The 22,694-nt window shown below is 45.1% G+C and overlaps 2 protein-coding genes across 3 annotated transcripts in view; one reads left to right on the forward strand and one right to left on the reverse strand.

Moving 5' to 3' along the window:
• LOC136383095 (zinc finger protein 879) overlaps positions 1 to 22,694 on the forward strand; it is an 86,997-nt gene that overhangs the window by 12,433 nt on the left and 51,870 nt on the right. The window contains exons 3-7 of the mRNA XM_066352667.1: positions 6,854 to 7,153; positions 7,401 to 7,501; positions 8,923 to 9,049; positions 9,448 to 9,537; positions 18,508 to 19,786. Coding sequence (XP_066208764.1) covers positions 7,469 to 7,501; positions 8,923 to 9,049; positions 9,448 to 9,537; positions 18,508 to 19,786 — 1,529 coding nt within the window. The 5' untranslated portion in view covers positions 6,854 to 7,153; positions 7,401 to 7,468. The remainder of the gene's footprint in view (positions 1 to 6,853; positions 7,154 to 7,400; positions 7,502 to 8,922; positions 9,050 to 9,447; positions 9,538 to 18,507; positions 19,787 to 22,694) is intronic.
• Positions 4,150 to 6,059, reverse strand: LOC136383115 (uncharacterized). Of its 2 annotated transcripts, none has more exons than XM_066352701.1 (2): positions 5,779 to 6,059; positions 4,150 to 4,502 (listed from the first exon to the last, which is right to left on the reverse strand). In XM_066352701.1, exons 1-2 carry the CDS (start codon positions 6,034 to 6,036, stop codon positions 4,488 to 4,490), a joined length of 273 nt encoding a protein of 90 aa, XP_066208798.1. In that variant the 5' UTR covers positions 6,037 to 6,059; the 3' UTR covers positions 4,150 to 4,487. The 2 variants fall into 2 exon arrangements, with proteins under 2 accessions (XP_066208798.1, XP_066208789.1); XM_066352692.1 differs by having other exon boundaries at positions 5,253 to 6,059.

The following is a 22,694-nucleotide window of genomic DNA, read 5'->3' on the forward strand; positions in this document are numbered from 1 at the left end:
AAGTAGAGAACCTTGCCAGGTCAAGTATCACATCCAGTTGAGGAGTCCTTCAATTTCACTGGAGTGAGGTCTAAACCAGGAGAGGTCCTCGGAGGCCTGAAGAAGGAAGTAGAAGAATCTGGCAAGGTGATAATTGACAGTTGCCTGTTGTGAGTGCCTCCTGGACTGGGCGATATGGTGGGATATGGCCTGTTGGAAGTTCATTATGAGATGGACTGGTCTGGTTCTTCTTGGATAGGGGAACATGTGGAGATTTTGAGTGACAGAGGACCTGTGGGGGTGGAGATGTAGGTTTTAGGGGTATTGGTGGTATAAGGCTTAATGTGGGAGAGGTGAGTCCAGTGTGAGTCTCCTTCCACTTTGATGGCGGTAGGGGTGGACAGGTTAACAGTATGGGGCCCTGTTCAGGTAGGCTGGAGAGGGGTGTTTCCTTGTGTCCTCTTGTAGACCTGGTCCCCAGGGGGGATTGATAGGTGTGAGTCTGTGGTTGGAAAGGGCTGTGGAAGGAGCTTGTCAAGCTGGGAACAGTAGGTTTAGTATAGCTTGTTTGCTCAGTTTGCAGCTGAGGTGGGTAATCTCCTATGAGTGCTGGCTCTCTCAAAGAAGGTGGCCCCTTTCTGAATCTTGTACATAAGAGTGGTGTGAAGAAGATGAGTATTATTAAGCAGAATAGGGAGAGCTGAGTAGGCTGAAGATGACATGGACAAACATATCCAGCAGTCGGCTGCATAGGAAGAGTTAGTCTTGATTACGAGATTTTAAATAAGATTAAGAGAGCTTTCTGGATGAGAGAATTCCAAGAGGGAGGAGGGTATGGGGGCAAAGTATGCCTTTAAGGGTAAGGAGATAAGAATAGAGCAAGCTGGAATCTCCATCCTGTCTGTTATTTAGGGGTAATTACAGTTACGGCTCAGGCTGTTCTTCTGGGATTTTAGTCAGACTGACCTTGGTGGGCCCTAAGGGGGAGCAGGTGTACCTAGGTGATGATTCAGGTTGACTGGAAGGGTCATTTGTAGGCATGTGTGGAGATGGAGCTTCCATTTTCTTTAACCTGGAGACATGAAACTAGTGGGCCTTTCCCTGGAGTTTTACCGTCATGGGGGTGGTGAGGAGAACCTTGGGATTCACTATGCTGGATGGTAAAGGTAAATTTTTAACAGAATTGGGAAATCTGGCTGGCCGAGAAGCAGTAACAGGGCTGACTCTGAGGACAGGAAGTGAAAGGAGAGAAAGGCTCTGAATTTGGAGAGTAGGTTCTGGCCTAAAATAGGCATAGGGCATTGAGGCAGGAGGAGAAAAGAGTGTGCAAAGGAGACACCATGTATTAGACAAGGCAGTGGATCTGTGGCCAATAGGAAGGAAATAAGACCATGAACACCCACAACAGAGATCTTTAAGGGATGAGCAGGATCCGAATATTTGGGCAAGGCAAAGTAAGTGGCCCCTGTGTCTATAAGAAATGAGACCGGCTTACCTGCTACTTGGATGGCTACCCTAGGCTCTTTGATGGTGATGTGAGATGGGGCTGAGGGTCCTGGGCACCTTCAGTTATCATAGGTGGCTGGGGCAGGGCTAGAAGAGACTGAATCCTCCCTTAGAGGAGCGAGGGGGCAGTCTACCTTGCAGTGTACCTTTTTCCCACAGTGAGGACAAGGCCTTGGCGAGGGCTGAGGAGCCAGACAATCTTTTGCCCAATGACTTTTCTTTCCACACTTGAAGCAGGACTCTGGTGTTTTATGAGGCCCCTCAGGGGCGTTGGAGACTTTAAGGGCAGCTGCCAAGAGCTGGTATTTTGCCTGATCTCTTTTGGGCTGTCTGCCTTCTCCTGTTCCTCTCAGTTGTTATAGACCTTAAAAGCCATGGTTAAGAGATCTCATTGAGGGGTTTGGCTAAGAGAGCAAAATTGGGAATCCAGTGTTTAAAGAAGCCTATTAGACCAAGGAAAGAAAGGATCTGATCCACGGTGGTAGGAGGTTGGAGACTGTGGAGGGTCTGAGTTCGATCTAGGGTGAGACCTCAGGTGGTGGGGGTTAAGGTGATGCCCAGATGGACTACAGACTGAGAGTGAAGTTGAGCCTTAGCAGAGAAGACATGATATCCCTTCATGGCGAGGAAGTTAAGGGTGGTAGTGTGTCTCCTGGAGGCAGGCAGGGAGGGGCTTCAGAGGAGTAGGTCATCTACATATTGTAACAGAGTACTAGTTTCGAGACTGCATTCTGCTAAATCCTGAGCTAGTGCTTGCTCAAACAGGTGTGGGTTGTCTCTGAACCCCTGGGGTAAGACAGTCCAGGTAAGTTGCTGGGCTGCATTAATGTCCGGGTCAGTCCAAGTAAAGGCAAACAGAAAGTAAGAGTCAGGGTATAGAGGAATGGTAAAGAAGGCATCCTTGAGGTCTAGGACCATGAAGTGAGTGGTATCTGAGGGAATGTGTGACAGTAATATGCAGGGATTAGGGACTACTGGATGGAGGGGAACTACTGCCTCATTGATTAGGTGTAAATCTTGTATGAGGCGATAAGCCCCTGAAGATTTTTAAACAGGAAGGATGGGGTTATTGCAGGGAGAGTCCTGTGGGGATGAGTAAGCTTTGATTTAAGAGGCGGGTAATTATTGGTTTAAGGCCTTAGAAACAGACACAGTTACACATTAAACCAGTGGTAGTCAACTGGGTCTCTACCGCCCACTAGTGGGCGTTCCAGCTTTCATGGTGGGTGGTAGTGGAGCAACCAAAGTATAAATAAAAAGATAGATTTAACTATAGTAAGTTGTTTTATAAAGATTTATTCTGCCAAACTTAGCAAAAATCGATATAAAGTACTTGGTAAGTAATTATTATTATATGCTTTAACTTGCTGTAACTCTGCTTTATAAATTTTATAAAGTTACGTTATTTCCCTACTTTATAAATCACCATTGCTATGGAACCAGTGGGCAGTTAGAAAATTTTACTACTAACAGAGATACAAAAGTGGGTGGTAGGTATAAAAAGGTTGACTACCCCTGCATTAAACAAAAACTTCACATACAAATTCTAAATTAAGGAATTTAAATGAGCACACTTTACTTGTCTCAATTAAAATTATATTACAGATATTTTCTGACAAAGGACAAATCAGAGTACTTATACAGCTTAATAGACAACTCTGCCTTTTTAAGCTTCTCGAGATGGCAGGGAGTTGTCAGCCTAGAGAGGAGGAAGAGAGGAAGCAGATGGATGGACAGCGTGAACAGCTGGATGGAAAGAAGGAGGGTCAGAATCTACAGGAGGAGGAGGAGGTTGAGGTGCTGGTGGTGGCGGCATGTGGTCAGAGGAGTCAAAAAGATTAGCGCTTAGAGGAGAGTTGGAGGAGGATGGGGAGAAGAGGTTTTTGCTAAAAGTATTTAGTAGGTCAAGCAAGAGGAACAGATGGAGAGTTGAGACTGGAGAAAGAAGAAAGCCTGTACATAGGGAATTTCTAAGGCCCTCCCAGTCCGGTGGCAAAATTGTCTAGGTCCCAAAGGATGTTTATGTCAAATGTGCCGTTTTCTTGTCAGTGGGAGTCATTGTCAAGTTTATATTGGGGCCAGGCTGTATTGCAGAAGAAGATGAGTTTTTTGGCTTGAGGTCCGAGAGACTGAGTTTGATAAGATTTTTAAGAGACAGCCTGGGGTGTAGCCTCTGAGGGTCGTGATTGGGAATGCCCATGATGGGCTGAGAATAAAGAGAGAGATGAGCGTCCTCAGACTCCCTCAATTATTCCTCATGGAATGAGTAGAATGTGAGGTGACCAGTCGTCACTGGAGACCTCAGTCCTAGTGAGAATGAGAATGACCTGACTAGGCACCTAGATTTTTGAGAAAATGAGAAATGGGACAGGCCACTTAAATGAAAGTCCTCCAGAAGCACGACACTGGGCCGGGGATGGATGGGATAGACGGGAGGTACAAGGACCTACCAGGGATAGGCACAAGGACCTACCTCAAAGAAATTTCCTACCTCTGGTCCAGCAGGGGTTCGGGACAGGGTCAGACTGCCGGCCAATCAACCTACAATTACACGTCCAAACAGAATCAGGGAGTAAGCCCGGGACAAGCTGCCGCTGCCCATTGCTTCCCTCGTTGTAAGTTTGGACGGCAAAGAGGGATCCTCCAGGCAGTTAGTACCCTGTCCCGGGTTTTGGCACCAAATGATAGAATCAATCGGAGTGAGAAAGACCAGTGTAACAGGCTTTAATGAAAGAAAACCTGCCGGGCTGTCTCGTAAGGGAGAGTAGCAGCGGCTACAGTCTTTAGGCCACTTTTTAAGAGTAAGGATAGGGAAGAAAGAAGGGGATAGTGGGGCATTTGCTGATTGGCTGTTGCTATCGCTGGGTGCAAGAGTGCTTTTCACCAATTATGGATGTGGGTGCATTTTCAATCGTCAGCAGTTTCAACCGTCCATGACTTCATCATTCCTTTGTGGTTGGTCACCTGCCACAAGCCCTGAAACGAAACTCATGCTGGCAGGGTTAAAGAAATGAAACCTAAGAGGGAAGAGGAAGAATGAAGGTATTGAAATCTAAGACGGATGCAATAACTCAAAATTGATAAAATATTACCCCATAAAGGGAGCACTGGGACACATGGGCCTGATAAATGAAGGCTTCACTAGTTTTTCAGGGGCAACAAGTAATGAAGGCCACCTTTGCATGTTTCCTCTAACAGGCACAGTATTCCTGGTTCCACCCGCAACGCACTTAACACTGCTGCTTCAGTTTTCTCGTGCGTTAACAGTGCAAACCTCAGGGCTTTGGATTGTTAGATAGCTAACGTAAACTGCTTATAAAGTACCCAAACCTAGTTAGTGCTCATCTAATGTTACATTGTCACTCTTAATGTACCTGAAAGCAACAATATCCAAATTCCTTAGCATGGCGTCCAGAACCCTTAATTATCTTAGAATAACTAGGCTCCCAAAACATAACGTGTAAAAAGGTTTCAATACTGGTGTCTGTCCCTTCCCCAGACTGCTGTAATACCATCGTAACTGATTTCCCTGTAGTCCCTCTAACCCCACCATAGCCTGTTCTGCCCACAGTTGATCAGTGACTCTCTCCAAGTGTGCTCAGTCATGTCACTTTTTGCTGAAACCCCTACATTGGTTTCCTACCACGCACAGATTCAATCCTGCAATGGTCTTCAAGGCTTCTAGTTACCCTTTGACTACCGTCTCCACCTTCCCTTGCTCACCAGGCTCTCGCCAGTCAGGCTGGTGTGCTAAGCCTCAGACTCACCAGGTACACTTCTCTGGACAGCGTTTCTATTCCCTCCTTAGGAGAGGATTCTTTCCCAGACAGCACGTGGTTTCCTCCCTCTCTGTACTCCAGCCTCTGCTCAAGTCCCCAACAGTGACTTAATCCCCAATCTTCAGTGTAAACCTTAACACAGCTTCACGGTCATCAGTATCTGACAAATATTTGTTGTGTTGATTTCCTTCCCAAACAGACACGTGCTTAAGGGCTGGGTTTTCGGCCAGGGACCCCCAAGCGTCCGGACGAAGCCTTCACTGTGCTCACAGTCCTCGCCCCATTTCCCGAGAGGGGGCGGCGGTCCCTGCAAGTCTCGGGTCACATACTTGAATTTCCTTTTTTTTTTTTCCACCACCGACAAAATTAAAACCCTCTCGTCTTTACTAACTGAAAATATGTATTCAAAGGCAAGTTTTGTCGCCAAAAGTACTAGCAAGAAGTCCAAAAAAACCTGGTCCATGCCGCCTGCTCTGCGCTGCCCTTTGGCCTGTGCTCCCCGCCCCGCGCCCACTCTGGGCAGACCGCTGCTGGCCAGGCGGTTCCCGGGGTCCCCGGGGCCGGCGCGCGGTTTCATCGCCTTTCCACGTCCTTGGCGCGGTCTTCGTCTGGAACGCCTTTCCGGCTCATCGCGTCCAATCCATCCCCCGGGACCGCTCCCGATCCGCTCTCCATACCAGACCAGGAGCCGCCACACGGACTGGCAGGCCGTTGTCCCCACCGTCAATTTCTCGCTAGTCTCTACTCGGACGTTTTCAAGGCAGAGATCCATTCCCAGTCCCACCCGAGCGAACCAAAGTCGCAACTACCGATTAGCACAAGGGGAGGTATCTGCACAGTTGACCGCGACGTCCGCAGAGGCCCCTGGGAAATGTAGTTTCAGTACGGAAAGCCTCTAGACCGGGCAGGGGAGGGGGCGGGGTTTGAGGGGCGGTGCTCTATCTGCTCCGGAGCTCAGTGTTTTTCCCCGCCTGGTGGAAATGCAGGCGCTCGCACAGGCGGATTTGCCAAATGGGAGGTCGCCCGGGAAGCAGAACGGTGCAGCCCACCAACTTGTAGGGATTCGGCCCAGTGGGTCCCAGGGCAATGCGCAAGCGCAGTTCAGACCTGGGCTGCAGATTCTAGCTCTTTGTGCTCTGCCTGTGATGTGGCGGTTGCGATCTCGCCGCCGGCAGGGCCTCCTCGAAGGGCAGACCATTGGTGACCCAGCACGGTGGCCAGAGCCTCATCCAGAGGGCGGAAACGGCTGGGCCCGCCCAGGCAGAAGGACAGAGGGGAAAGACCAGTAGGTCCCGGTTATGCTCTGTACCGGAGAACGTGGATCTATCTGATGCCTCAACACTTCCCGGAATGTATGGCTGAGGTTTGATTCCAAAGAGAAAAGGGGCCCGAATCTGCGAGTGCCCACCGAGGATGCGGGCAGGGCTCTGGCGTGCATCTTGGAACCGACCCCGGGAAGCGCGTTTTCAAAGCCCAGGTTAGCTAATGCACCTGGTAGGGTTGTGAACGCTGTTTGCGGAGCCTTTCGAGGGGGCGGGAAGTTGTGTGAAGAACATTCCTAACCCCTCCCTCTTCCCGCCTCCCCACAGGCAAATCCAGTGCTCGCTCACCTTTCACTCCAGATTATCCAAACTGGGTCCCAGCGGACGACAGGCCTGAGGCTAGCGAGGCTTGGCTTGAGAACCTCGACAAAGAAGATCCAGCCTTCTCAGCTTCCTTTTTGAGGAGAAAGAAGACGACCATTCTCAACTCCCTCCACGCCCCTCCTAGGCAGCTGTCCAGCGAGGAGAAGCTTCTTTAGAGACCTCTCAGCGTAACTTCAGAGCACAGTCCGGAGAGAGGGTAGAAAGTCCAGAACTAGGGCTGGAGAGTGCTTTCTGCAAGGAGGGGTCAGTGTATTTACGATATGGCAGGGGAGATGCAGAGGATTTGACTCAGTTGCTAGGGAAATATGCGGGTGGGTATCAGAATGGTGAGTGATTCCCTCTACCGCGAAGCCAGCAGAAATGCTCTCAGAGGAGAGAGAATTGGGAGCAGGTAGGGACTAAGATTCAGGGCTCCCAGGATGTGAATGCTCACAGCCTCACACTGGACTGCTGTGTGCTATTCTCTGATCCAGCCCTCTTCTCATGACAGGTGTGTAGAAGTTTCCACCTGAGGAGTCCTCCTCCCTTTGTTCCTAAAAAGGGCTCCTTAGAGAAGAAATGTCTGTCAGGCACCTGCCAAATATGGTTCAGGTGAGTGGAGGGTTGCTGTGCAGTGCTCTTCCACATGCTGAATTGTTTTAAAAGGTTTGAACATAGAGGTGTGGAGAGTGTGGGCATGTTTCTTTTCCCTGACCAGAAGAAGTTTTATCTCCAGTCCCATCACTCTCAGAGGCCTGACTCAGTCACTATTTTCTCCCCCCTCCCCATGTTAGGGTCATCCTAGTGGGTGTCATCCAAACTAAAGAACTTGTTAAAGGTCATAAAAGTGACAACTGGAACTGGAACCCAGGTTGATTCAAAACAGAAACCTACATTCTTTCCACTAGCAAGTAAGATTAGGGGTCCAAAGAGGTAAAGGTAGTGCCTAAGACAGGAGTTGAGAGGAGAGATTGGGACTCTTTAAAAAAAAATAATAATATGGCTTTTTACTTCAAAGGAATATTACATGCCAGTGATATTAAAAAGATGTGGTACATCTATACAATGGAATATTACTCAGCCATGAAAAATAATGAGATCTTATTACTATTTGTGACAACCTTGAGAGACCTGGGGGGTATTATGCTAAGTGAAATAAGCCAGTCAGAGAAAGACAAATACCATATGATTTCACTTACACGTGGAACCTAAAGAACAAAATAAAGTAACAAACCAGAAACAGGAACAAAGAGCAAACTAATGGTTGTCAGATAGAAGAAGTTTGGGGTGCTGAGTGGAAAGGGTGAAGGGATTGAGAATACAAATTGGTAGTTACAGAACAGTTACGGGGATGTAAAGTCCAGTATAGGGAATATGGTCAATAATATGATAATAGTTACGTATGGTTCCATGTGAGTTCTAGACACATTGGGGGGACCACTTTGTACATTATATAAATGTCTAGTCACTATATAATATTGTATGTCAACTATAATTATAGATTTTTTTTAAATTGTTAAAAATATTATGTTTTTAAATTTCAATAATTTAAAGCTTTGAGCAGAGCTAGCCTCCATAGAGTAAGGGTATGGGCTACAGGGAGACAGCATTCATTTGAGTGTATAAATTCTGATGGGCTTGGCAAAATTGTCCTAATTTCTTGACATGTAAGCCTGTCCGTACCAGGAATCTGGGAGAAATCTTAGGAAGGGATGAGCAGCTGTTTGAAGGTGCCATGTTTAGCCCAGTCTCAGCTTATTAGCCACTCACTATCTTGCTCCTGGCCTCTGACTTGTCCTTTAGGATCCATCTCAGGCACCACTTTTTCTGTGCAAATGGTCTCCATGGTGCCAGTCCACTGGTCTTTCTCTTCCCTGACCATTTCTTTAAATTTATTGTTGGTGTCATACAGTTATCTTGTGTTTATAGTCTGCCTTAATTTGGTTGCCATTCAACAGACCTATATTAGGCATGTAAAATAAGCCATGTGAAGGGGCAGCCACCAGACCACAGAGATGGGCTTGCTGTTACAGGAATCAGTGACCTTCAAGGATGTGGTTGTGCTCTTCACCCAGGATGAGTGGGCACAGCTAAGCCCTGCCCAGAGGGCCCTGTACAGGGATGTGATGCTGGAGAACTGCAGCCACCTGGTGTCGCTGGGTGAGTGGGGAGCCTCTGAAGGCTTATCTTTACAGTGCACATCTCTCTGGGACCTTTTACTGGTGGCATATGGGAGATTGAGCTGGGAGTGGGCTGATGGAAGGTGTTATTTTTAAGTCTATGACCTGCCTATCCTTGGTGTCCCTGGCATAGGACACTTTTGGCGCCTAAGATTAGTAGGGGTCAAATCCTCCCTCTCTTTGGTAGAGAGAAGGACATGGGAACAGGTTGTATATCTGGCCTGAGCCATCATTTCATCCTCTGGGAACTCACCTCTACCCCAAGCCTACCTATTAAATCACCTTTTCCATGAAGTTCCAAGGATCAGATCTCATCCTTGCAGTACATTTTCTGTAGTATGAACAGATGTGCTCCATTTTTTTTCTCTTCAAAAACAGGGCTTTTAGGACCCAAACCAGATCTGTTTGCCCAGCTGGGAAGAGGGGAAGAGTGGACACCAGAGGACACCCCCCTAGGCTGCTGTCCAGGTAAGACCCCTGTGCGTGGGAAGCGCGGAGAGAAACTCAGTAGTGTGTCAGGCCTGTGGGCCAAGGAATGAGCATCTTACCCCTTTTGTTCACCTCAGTACCTGCTTGCCATGTTTTTCCCCCGTGTGCATGTGTCATTCCTTTCTTTGGGCAATTTGTGCCTCCCTAGACCCTTCTCTCTGAGACTTTTCTTCTAAGCCTATCTGGCATAGATTAATTGTTTCCGGTTTGGGCAAGACCTCACCATAATCTGGGAAGCTCTCCTACCTGGTCCCATCACCCCGTTCAGAATTTGGCAGTCAGTCTCTGCTCCTGCTTCTGCAGTGAGGAGGAACCGCGCTGGGACACACACAGCAGGGCGGCTTCTTCATGGTTACGGGTCAGTAACCCTGTGTCTCCTGAGGCCACTCTTCGACCTAAACATCGCACTTTTCTTCAGCTGCCCTCTTAGCATATAATTGTTCTCCACTTCAGATACCACCACACTGGGCGGTAAACGTCATGACAGTGCTGCCAGGTCTACCCAGCACAGTGCTGGGTGCCTGGTGGGCGGCACAGACTTGTTGCTCAGGGATACAGAGAACATGACCATTTAGTGGGTGTTGCTTGTCTTGGGGAGTCCATTGGACCTAGTAGCTTAAGAGCCGGAGCAGGAATGCCTCTCCTACCCCTCAACGTTCTGGAGAGCTTATTGCCTTATCCAAGACACTGCAACGTTTCAGTATTACAACCTCCTTTGCCAGCTATAAAATATTTATATATATTTTAAAAACCTTTTCTCACTGACGTTTCACAGTATCCCAGTGACATGAGCAGGAGCTTATATCCTACAGTAAATAACTATATACCTGGAATGTCTGGAACCCAATCTGTTAAGGAATTTAAATGTCTTAACTTCAAAACAGTTACCAAAAAACAAGTCTTTTAAGCCCTGGTGGGAGAGTTTTGTTGGTTGGAGTCATCCCAGAGCACCAAGGTTGCTGGTTCGATCCTTAGTCAGGGCACATACAGGAACAGTTTGATGTTTCTGTCTCTCTTTCTCTTTCCCTAAAAAAAAAAAGAGAAAAAAATCTTTTAACTTACCCCAATAGCATTCTGAATTTTATGGTTTCTGAAAAGCAAACTAAGAAATTTTAATATTTCATTAAATATTATAGAAGCAGTGTTATAACCAAAAAAGGGGGGGGGAGGGGAAATAAATTCATTCACTGTCCTACTACTCTGGCATCATGATCTCATGCATTCTTCCATTTAGTCATCATTAACACTAGTTCCCTAGGGCACTTCTGTGAGGGGACATGAAGATGAAGGACTTTGATGCCTACAAGTTACTCTGTAGTCAGGTGCACATGATAACTTGAAAAACCAGGTGGTTGTGGTTCATTCTTTCCCAGGTGCCTTTGAGAGCCTTCAGTCCCAGCATCTCTTCTGTATTGCCCGGACACTCCAAACTGTGAGTCACTCATGAAGGACAATTAGTACTTAGCCAGTCCAACATGGAAAGAAGTCTTATTTTATGTTTTCCAATAACGATTTATAACTGTGGCCCTATCCATTAGGCTCAGTGGTAATGTGTCAGCCCAGCAGCATGTGGATGTCCCGGGTTCAATTCCCACTCAGGGCACATAGGAGAAGCGACCATCTGCTTCTCCACTCCTCTTCCTGCCTCTGTCTCTCATTCTCTTCCCTTCCTGCAGCCAAGGCTCGAATGGTTCAAGTTGGCCCTGGGCACTAAGGATTGCTCCATGGCCTCGCCTCAGGTGCTAAAATAGCTCAGTTGCCAAGCAACGAGCAACTGGAGCAGTGGCCCAGACAGGTAAAGCATCTCCTGGTAGGTGTGCATGCCTGCAGGAGTCTGTCTCTGCCTTCCTGTCTCTCACTTAAATAAAAAAAAAAAGATCTATAACTGTTTTCCCCACTTCCCAATATATTTTCATTTTTGACTAGTACATGTCCTCTTTTTTTCTTTAAACTGGAAATTGCTACTATAAAGAAATAGTAGTAATTTCCAAATATTAATTCTCTTCTAGTCACTTTACTTATTCTTAAAATATTCATTGGATTCATTTTTAATTTTTGTTTTTATTTCTGTTTCTTTTATAGGACTTCAAAAATCATAGAGCAATGGTAGTAGGTTTTATCTCTGATTTTTAAGGGATTGGGTCTAGATCTTTCCTATTGTTGCACCCATTACTCTTGGTTTAGAATAGACACTTATTTGTAACAGTCCTTCTGAGAGATAGCTTTCCTTCTTAATTTTTCTCTTCTCTGGACCATAAGCTAGTAGGAGGAGAACGCTGACTGAGTGACTGTGGCTGGGTGATTTCTGGGGACTTAAGCTAGCTGCCCCATTTAATAATTACAACCTGTGAGGTGAATATGGTTAACTCCACTTTACAGAACACTGAGTCTCAGCATGGGTCATTAATTTGGACAGATTTTATGTCACTGTTCCATAGCAGCTCAGGGTCAGGGTGAAGCCCGCCCCAACCCCACCTGACCCTCAAGCTGTGCCATTTTCTCCCCTCCTCTAAAACTGCTTCCATTACATGGAAATTGTTTACTTAGTACTGGAAGAAAACTGCTAGACCCTTTAATTTGAGTAGTTTGTGAATAACTTTGACCATTTCTTTTTTTTTTTTTAATTTTTTCAAAGATGGAGAGAGTCAGAGAGAGGGACAGATACAGACAGACAGACAGGAAGAGAGAGAGATGAGAAGCATCAGTTCTTCATTGCAGCACTTTAGTTGTTCATTGATTGCTTTCTCATATGTGCCTTGACTAGGGGGGCTACAGCAGACCAAGTAACCCCTTGCTCGAGCCAGCAACCTTGGGTTGAAGCTGGTGAGACTTGCTCAAACCAGATGAGCCCTTGCTCAAGTTGGCGACCACGGGGTCTCGAACCTGGGTCCTCTGCATCCCAGTCTGACGCTCTATCCACTACGCCACCGCCTGGTCAGGCTGTCCATTTCTTATTAATTTGTTTAGGTTTCTTTTTGTTATATCAACTGTACATCTTACTCTTTAGCTTTAAATTAATCTTTTTTGAGGTATAAAATATTCATTTACAATTGTGCAGGGTATGCAGCTATAATTCTAAATTTTTATACTGTGTTCTCTCTCTCATTTAAAATTTTACATGCATATTGTGGTACCCTGTATTTGTTGGCGCCTGACCAGTGGTGGCACAGTGGATAGAGCATTGACCTGAGATGCTGAGGTCCCAGATTCGAAACCCCAAGGTAGGTGGCTTGAGTGTGGGCTCACCTGGCTTGAGCATGGGATCATGATGCCCTGGTTGCTGGCTTGAGCCCAAAGGTTGCTGGCTTGAAGCTCAAGGTCGCTGGTTGGAGCCCAAGGTCACTGGCTTAAGCAAGGGGTCACTGATTTGTATAGATCCCCCCAGTCAAGGCACATATGAGAAGCAATCAATGAACTAAAGTGATGCAACTACGAGTTGATGCTTCTCTCCCTCTCCCTTTCTGTCTCTCTCACTCTCTCGCAAAAAAAAAAAAAAAAAAAAAAATTATGGGGAATTTGTTTTAAAGAACCAGCTCTTATTTCTCTGACAAGTAATTTTATTTTTACACTTAGCATTATTATTTGCTTTTCTTACCTTAAATATATTTTGAATTTTTATATCCTAGGTACAAGAGAATATATACTATTTTTGAACAGTTTGAAGAATAGCCTACTGTCCAGTTTAAGAAACAGAACGTAGAGGCCCATGTGAAGCCCAGGGTCACCGCTCTCCGCACTTCCTCCTTTCATACCGGAGAGCCACCAAGCCACTCTGTGCTGCTCTTCCTGTTTTTACCACATTTATCCACAGTTCTGAGCAATTTTGTTGCTGTAAAGCTTGATATATATGTCTTGTACTATACATACCTTTCCATAACTTTTGTTTCTAAATCCTTGTTGAAGTGTGTAGCTCTAGGTCTTTTATAACTGCACTTTCATATTCCTTTAATGACTATCCTTTGCTTTATTCTTTCTCTTGCTGAGAGATCTGGAAGTTGTTTCAAGACTGCTGTTTTAAATAGTGCTGACCTGAATATTCTTTTCTTTTTTTTTAGCGTGTGTGAGAGAGAGAGAGAGACAGACTGACTGACAAGAAGGGAGAGAGATGCAGCCCCTTAGTTGTTCATTGATTGCTTTCTGGTATGTGCCTTGACCAGGGACTCCAGCTGGGCTAGCTATGTTGGACTCATGTCTATGATCCTACACTCAAACTGGTGACCCCACACTCAAGTTGGTGAGCTCATGCTCAAGCCCCAAGGTGGCGACCTTGGGGTTTCAAACTTGGGTTCTCAGCGTCCCAGGCCAATGCTTTATCCACTGTGCCACCGCCTGGTCAGGCTGACCTGAATATCCTTTTTTTTATTTTTAAATTAAATGAGAGGAGGGGAGGCAGGGACAGACTTCTGTGTGTGCCCTGACCTGGATCTACCCGGCAAGCCCCCTACTGGGCAATGCTGCTCTGCCCATGTGGGGACACTGCTCTGTTGCTTGGCACCTGAGCTGTTTTAATGCCTGAGGCGAGGCCATGGAGCCATCCTCATTGCCTGGGGCCAACTTGCTCATTGGAGCCATTTCTGTGGCAAAGGAACAGAAGAGGTGGGAAAGGTGGAGAAGCAGATGGTCACTTCTCCTGTGTGTCCTGACCAGGAGTCAAATCCAGGACTTCCACAATCTGGGCCGATATTCTACCACTGAACCAACCATCCAGGGCCTTCCTTTTGCTTTCTTTGAGTTTTGTTTGATCTTTTTCTGTTTCCTTTAAGTGTAGAGGTAGGTTGTTTATTACGGATTTTTCCTGCTGTTTTTTTTTTAATTGATTGATTTTAGAGAGAGAGAGAGAGGAAGGGAGAGGAGAGAGAGAGCAAGAAAGAGAAAGAGAGAAGCATTCATTTGTTTCACTTAGTTGTGCATTCATTGCTTGCTTACTGAATGTGTCCTCACTGGGAATTGAACCTGCAACCTTGGTGTTTCTGGATGGCATCCTAAGCAGGGCCAGATTTTTTCCTGCTTCTTGAAGTAGGCCTGTATAGCTATTAACTTCCCTCTTCAAACTGCTCTTGCTGCATCCCATACATTTCAAAAAGTTGTATTTTCAGTTTTTCAAGATAGTTTTTAATTCCTTGTTTGATTTCCTGTTTGATCCATTGGTTGTTTGGTGGCATGTAGTTTAAAATCCACATAACTGAATTTTTTCACAGTTTTCTTGTAGTTGATTTCTAGTTTTCATGCTATTGTGGTTGGGAAAGATGCTTGATATAATTTCAATATTTTAGAATGTATTGAGGCTTGTTTTGTGGCTTAATATATGATCTGTCCTGGATACTGTTATATTTTGAAAAAAATATATACATACTCTGTAGTTTTGGGATGAAATGTTCTCAAATATCTATTAGGTGAATCTGATCTAACAAGACAGTTAAGGCCATTATTTCCTTATTAAGTTTCTGTGTAGATGATTGATCTATCCATTGATGTGAGCGGTGTGTTAATATTCCCTACTCTTATTGTATTATTGTGGATTCCTCATCTTTTTTTTTTTTTTTTTTTCATTTTTCTGAAGCTGGAAACAGGGAGAGACAGTCAGACAGACTCCCGCATGTGCCCGACCGGGATCCACCTGGCATGCCCACCATGGGGCGACGCTCTGCCCACCAGGGGGCGATGCTCTGCCCATCCTGGGCGTCGCCATGTTGCGACCAGAGCCACTCTAGTGCCTGGGGCAGAGGCCACAGAGCCATCCCCAGCGCCCGGGCCATCTTTGCTCCAATGGAGCCTTGGCTGCGGGAGGGGAAGAGAGAGACAGAGAAGAAAGTGCGGCGGAGGGGTGGAGAAGCAAATGGGCGCTTCTCCTGTGTGCCCTGGCTGGGAATCGAACTCCTCCTCTTTTTTAAAAAATATATTTTTTTTGTGCGTGTGACAGAGATAGAGACAGAGAGAGACAGATAGGGACAGACAGACAGGAAGGGAGAGAGATGAGAAGCATCAGTTCTTCGTTGCAGTATCTTAGTTGTTCATTGATTGCTTTCTTATATGTGCCTTGACGCGGTGTGTGGGGGGGGCTACAGCAGACTGAGTAACCCCTTGCTCAAGCCAGCGACCTTGGAAGCAAACCAGATGAGCTCACGCTCAAGTTAACGAGCTTGGGGTTTCGAACCTGGGTCTTCCGTGTCCCAGTCTGATGCTCTATCCACTGCACCACCACCTGGTCAGGCTTTTTTTTTTTTTTACATTTTTAAAATTTATTTTAGAGAGGAGAGAGAGAGAGATAGAGAGAAGAGGGGAGGAGCAGGAAGCATCAATTTCCATATGTGCCTTGACCAGAAAAGCCCAAGATTTTGAACTAGTGACCTCAGGGTTCCAGGTTGACGCTTTATCCACTGTGCCACCACAGATCAGGTGGTTTCCTCCTTTTATGTCCACTAATGATTGCTTTGTATATTTCAGCACTCTTATATTAAGTGCATAGATATTTATGATTGTTATGGCCTTTTCTTGGATTGACCCCTTTATAATTACGTAATGTCCTTTTTTGTCTTTTTAAAACATTTTTGTTTTAAAATCTTTGTCTAATATGAGTATTGTTACTCTAGTTTTCATTTTGTTTCTATTTTCATGGAATATCTTTTTCCATCCCTTCACTTTTAGTCTGTGTGCATCTTCTGATTTTAAGTGAGTCTCTTGTCCACAGCATATAGATGGGTCTTTTTTCTTTTTTCATTCTGCTATTCATGTCTTTTTATTGGAGCCATTAATTCATTTACATTTGAAGAAGTCAATTATAGTGTATACTTATTGCCACTTTGTTAATTGTTTTTGTAATTGTCTGTTCCTTTTCTCTTAACTCTTTTCTTTGTAGGTTTTCTTTAGTGGTTTGTTTGGCTTTTTTTTTTTTTTTAGAGAGAGAGACAGATGGACAGAGAGAGGGACAGTTAGAGATAGACAAGAAGGGAGAGAGATGAGAAGCATAAATTCTTTGTTGCAGCACCTTAGTTATTAATTGATTGCTTTCTCATATGTGCCTTGCCTGGGGGGGCTCCAGCCAAGCCAGTGACCTTGGGCTTCAAGCCAGAGACCTTTGGGCTCAAGGCAGCAACCGTGGTGTTGTGCATTCGTGATAGCTTCTCGTACATGGGCTGACCGGGGTTGGAACCAAAGACGTCAATATGCCAGGTTGATCCTCTATCCACTGAGCAACCCAGCTAGGGCCTTCATATAGTTTTAAAGAAATTGATTTTTTTAAAAATCTTAGTTCTTGGTATATTTTCTGGATTGAGTGGGAAAAAAAGTAATGAGGGAGGCTTATTCCTGATAGCACTTCCCAGTGATCTGCATCATGTGTGTTTAGTCCTTGTTTTTGCATTTCCTAGTACAGTCTTAAATAGACTTAACATAAAAGGCAGATATGCACAAATACGTATGCAAAACTAATATGCAATTCAGAACTCTACTTGTTAATATTAAGGTACCCATGGATGAAAGCAAGTGAGGCAGCTGTTAAGCGTGAAATGTGTGTTTGTAGACAGGAATCGCTTTGTCCGGTAATCCACAGGACCACGGCTCCTGTGCTAGTTGCAGAGTTTCCGTCCTGTGATTGGTGTTTCCCTTTCCTAGATTCAGGGCTTCCTTCTGAGATGGGGTGGGTATGCCCTGGCAGGTTTGCAGGTGTGTTCCTGATTTTCTGTGCTCACACATCCACTCTCATTACACATTACCCTCAGATGAATGTCACAGCATTCACATATGTTTGGAGACACTGCTCCTTCACCAGTAGCAGGGAGTCATTCACAGCCATAATGGTAGCCTAACTTTTTATTACCCATCTGAATACTAAAAGGAGTGTTGAAACATTTAAAGTACTGGTGTTAGTAATTACTCTGGAGTTGAATTTTTTTTTCCTGCCAATTGTTGCCTCTAATTTCAATGGTTTCTTAAGATGACATCTGGATTATTTTAAAGACCATATCACTTAAATAAACAAGGTACATTTTTTCTTATAATTTGAAAAATTGTAGTCTGTATAGGTTTTTCTGTGGCTTAAAAGTTCAGGTAACTTCTCTGTAACCACAAGTAAAAGAACTGTTATACTTAGGAGCCAAATCCAGCCCTGTACCATCTGAACCCTGTACCATTAAGCTCCCAAGATCTGCTTAATATACTATAATTAGGTCAACCCCTTCCTGCTTTGTCTTCTGTTCACCTCTCCTCCCCTTTCCTTTCTCCAAGAAATCTTTTTTATTTATTTATTTATTTATTTATTTATTTATTTATTTATTACAGAGACAGAGAGTGAGTCAGAGAGAGGGATAGACAGGGACAGACAGACAGGAATGGAGAGAGATGAGAAGCATCAATCATTAGTTTTTCATTGTGTGTTGCAACACTTTAGTTGTTCATTGGTTGCTTTCTCACATGTGCCTTGACCATGGGCCTTCAGCAGACTGAGCAACCCCTTGCTGGAGCCAGAGATCTTGGGTTCAAGCTGGTGGGCTCTTGCTCAAACCAGATGAGCCTGCGCTCAAGCTGGCGACCTCGGGGTCTCGAACCTGGGTCTTCTGCATCCCAGTCTGATGCTCTATCCACTGTGCCACCACCTGGTCAGGCTCTCCAAGAAATCTTCAAACGTCAACCTTTTCACTAAAAACAGGTTCATCATTTTATCCTAACTAGATGTTTTACTAAGATAACACACATTTATATTTTTTTTAATTTTTTTTTAAATTTTTTTATTTATTCATTTTTAGAGAGGAGAGAGAGAGACCGAGAGAGAGGAGAGAAAGACAGAGAGAGAGAAGGGGGGGAGGAGCCAGAAGCATCAACTCCCATATGTGCCTTGACCAGGCAAGCCCAGGGTTTCGAACCAGCGACCTCAGCATTTCCAAGTCGATGCTTTATGCTTTATCCACTGCGCCACCACAGGTCAGGCACATTTATATTTTTGATGTCTTTCAGACTGGATGTCTCTCCCTGTGAATAAGAAATCTACTTTCAAGACAGATATTTCTGGAGAAGAATTGGGTCGGAAGGTGATAAAGGAGAGATCCACTAACAGTGGTCACTGGGAATATGACAGCATGTTGGAATGGCAGCATGGAAGCCAGGAGATAAAGTTGCAGGAAGTGGTACTCACTCACCAGAAAACCTCAGCTGTGGGTGGGGACCAGGAAGGTAATGGGTCTGGAATGTACTGTACCACAAGCTCGTCTTTTGTTCAGAGTCAGGAATGTCAACCTACCAAAAGAACCTTTGAATGTAGTGAGTGTGGAAAAGTCTTCACTAAGAGTTCAACCCTTAATAAACATCAAAAACTTCATACTGAAAAACCTAATTCAAATAAGAAAACTTTTATTAAAGAGAAACGGTATGAATGCAGAGAGTGTGGGAAAGCCTTCCACCAGAGCACACACCTTATCCACCACCAGAGAATCCACACCGGTGAGAAGCCTTATGAGTGTAAGGAATGTGGCAAGGCCTTCTCTGTGAGCTCCTCACTTACTTACCATCAGAAGATTCACACTGGAGAGAAACCTTTTGAATGCAAATTATGTGGAAAAGCTTTTATCCGAAACATACACCTCGCCCACCATCATAGAATACATACTGGAGAGAAACCTTTTAAATGTAACACTTGTGACAAAGCCTTTGTGTGCAAGGCGCATCTTACCAAACACCAGAATATCCACAGTGGAGAGAAACCCTATAAGTGTAACGAATGTGGGAAAGCCTTCAATCAGAGTACAAGTTTTCTCCAGCATCAGAGAATTCACACTGGAGAGAAGCCCTTTGAATGTAATGAATGTGGAAAGGCCTTCAGGGTAAACTCTTCCCTCACTGAACACCAGAGAATTCACACTGGAGAGAAACCTTACAAGTGTAACGAATGTGGGAAAGCCTTCAGAGATAATTCATCCTTTGCTCGACATCGGAAAATTCATACTGGAGAAAAACCGTACAGATGTGGTTTGTGTGAGAAAGCCTTCAGGGACCAATCAGCCCTAGCCCAGCATCAGAGAATTCATACTGGGGAAAAACCATATACATGCAATATATGTGAGAAAGCTTTCAGTGACCATTCAGCCCTTACTCAACATAAGAGAATTCATACCAGGGAAAAACCTTACAAATGTAAAATCTGTGGAAAAGCCTTTATTCGAAGCACACACCTTACTCAGCATCAGAGGATTCACACTGGAGAGAAACCCTATAAATGTAATAAATGTGGGAAAGCCTTCAACCAGACAGCAAACCTCATTCAGCATCAGAAACATCATATTGGAGAAAAGTGATGTGATTGCAGTTTATGAGGAAGAGCTTTGAGATGCAGATAATTGAATGTAAGAGAATTTGTTCTAGAGAATAACTGTCCAAGCTTATATCAAAGCAGTCATTTTGTTTACTGAGAGTCGAGCTTCACAGCATTGTGCGTTTTGAGAATGTAAGAATGTCAGACACTCCTCGTGGTTCAGAACTGCCTCAGCTACATGGTGGCACTGTGTAATTAGCCTGAATTACCAAGTATAAGAACCAAAATGAGCTTCATTAACAACATAGAAATCTATCAAATTCACATTTTGATTATTAAAATATAAAATTGTAAAATTAAGCTTATGAAGCAAAGGAATGAAAAAGTAAGAAAATGGTCTACAAACACTTCGCTCTACTTGATCCTCTTATGTAAGAGGTTCCCACTGTCAGTGGGACCCCTTGTTCTCATGCCCACTGACCTCCGGAGGAAGGAGGGCACTCATGCAGCAGCCCAGGACTTCTTTCGGCTGTGCTCCCCACCTTCTGTCAGGTCTCGCTGGTCTGAGTGTACACTGGCTTTCTATCTGTCTTCTTCTAGGACAGTTCATTTGAATGGGGTGTGGCTCTTTTGAGTTAGCAGCCCCTACCTGGAAACAGCATGTCGCTTATCACCAGCCCATTTGTCCCTGGGGGTTAGTAGTGATCCCACCTCACATACAGCCCATGATTCTGGGTATTGCACTCAAACCCAGCTTTTAGAACCTGGAACTTCTGCCTGTGAGGTAGAGATGAATCAAACTCTTGAGTTACCCAGTTCCTCTGGGCCTCAGTTTGACTCTGACCCTGGCCCTGGGATGGTACCTAAACCAGGGGCTTCGTCTGTGTAAACATGATCCTCCAATTGTTCATACTGCAGTTACTCTTCTTGCAGCAGGTAGGAGTGTGTTCAGCCTCAGGTGTGGCAGTCCCAATCACTTGGTGGTGTATTAGGTTATGTCCACTTCCGTGACTTGCCATTTCCTGATGTGCAACTGACATGAGAAGTTGAGGCCCACGGCCACTTCTCAAAGGCCCTGACTGACTCTCTTTCCTCCAGCTGGCCAGTCCTCAGTGGACATCCTGTGTGTTCACAGGAAAAGCAGAGAGCTTTGTGTTTCTGCTTTTGCATTTGAAAGTGGCCACTTCCTCTCCTCCACCTGAGTATTCCACTTCTTAAAGATGGCTCAGTTCTCACAGTGGTAATGTAACATGGGGAGTAATTCTATAAGTCAAGTAGTAGGCAACAGCACCATGACATTTTCTGGCAGGAGCAGTGTCTGTGCCCAGAAGTCTGAGTGACACTCTAGTCCTGCAGTTGCAGCTCATTCATCCTCTTTAATTCTTCAGTGCTATCAGAGGTCACAGAGAAAACGATGTCTGTGTGTCTTCACACAGCTGCTGTGGCACTGTCCCTGCTCCACCACAAGGAATAAGGAGTGCACACCACTGCAGGCTGGGACATGTCACATCACAAAGATGTGACATGAAGAGCAGGGAATGTTGTGGAAGAAGGTGGCAGGTTCCTGGTCTGTGGAAGTGCTCCCAGCAAGGTCACAGCCTGCCGACCCTGTGGACTCTGCACCTCAGCTCCAGGTTATAGAGAGGGTATTCTGGGTCAGGGTAGAGTCACTGGACTCTGGGCTAAACACAGTTGAAGCTTCTTATAGCCTTAAAGTCCATGGTCTCTAAATTCAGCTTCCATTTAACAAAGGACATTTGTAGGCACATCGTCTGTTAGGTAAACAGCAACGCATACTTTCTTCCCATTAAGTTTCTGGTGAAGCAGCATTTCAAAAGTTTACTTGGGACTGTTCGTACCCAGGGCATGTTTCTCCGCAGCCTCACAGTAAACTAGAGAAATGGTTCACTGCCTCAGATGTCTGCCTTCAGGCCTGTCCATGTGGCCTTCCTGGTCCCAAGTTCTGCCCCTTACCTTGAATCACTGAGAAGCACTTCTCTAAACTGAGTTTTTTAAAATTTTGTTTTTAATGAGAGCTGCTGCCACTCAGTGTGTGCCTGCAGTTGTGTGTGGGGCTAACAGCAGCTGCCACTTTCAGAGCCTCGTTCACCCCAGTGACAGCTCCCGCAGCTCCTCCTCCTCCCAGAACCAGTGTGGCGGAAACTCCCCCGCTTGATACTGCAGTCTGCTTTCCAGGAACCATCGCCTGTCACGCTGTGGTGTTGATGAAGTCAGACCTCTAAGATGCCTGTTCACTCATCCTGTTTGGGGAGACAAAGAGTAGATAAATGGCCTGTTCAATATGCCACTAAGCTATACTGCCATGGGTCTTGGAGAACTTGTCACATTGGCTATCAGTTTTCACTCACCTTTCTTCTTTTTTTATCCCCTTCCCAAAATATAAGGCAACATCAAAAGGTGTTTCTAAGAATGCTGGTGCATGCATGATTGAGAGCAATATTGTTTCAGTGAATGAATGTGTTCACCACACTATTCTGCATGTTAAACACTGAAAAAAAAACCATGCATAAAAGATGTTTCTAGGATATTATTTAAAAAATAAAGGCAGTTATTTTTACCAGCAATATGTATTTATTCAGGAATGGCAGAAGAACTGCAGTTTGGAACAAGCAAACTGGTAAACAGGCAAATGGGAAGAACAAAAGGGAGCTGGGCAGGGCATTATGAAGAGTTCAGTATGGTAACTGCTTCTCATTAGCTGGGCTGTTACTGGGTGGGGGGAAGTTCTTTCTGCTACGGTATGTAAAGTAAATTTCCTTCTGTTTGGTGTCTGAGTGATAGTTTGTGAGAGCTCCCCCTTCCGGGCTTCTCTCCATTTTAAATGAGGTTTCCTTTATTTTCACACTTCTCATTACAGTAACCAGAGTGGTCCTTT

This window comes from Saccopteryx leptura, chromosome 1, assembly GCF_036850995.1.
Source record: "Saccopteryx leptura isolate mSacLep1 chromosome 1, mSacLep1_pri_phased_curated, whole genome shotgun sequence".
Lineage (NCBI taxonomy): Eukaryota > Metazoa > Chordata > Mammalia > Chiroptera > Emballonuridae > Saccopteryx > Saccopteryx leptura.

Excerpts from the sequence above, each read along its gene's own strand:
- LOC136383115 (XM_066352692.1), bottom strand. The coding sequence starts at position 6,036 with ATGGATCTCTGCCTTGAAAACGTCCGAGTAGAGACTAGCGAGAAATTG.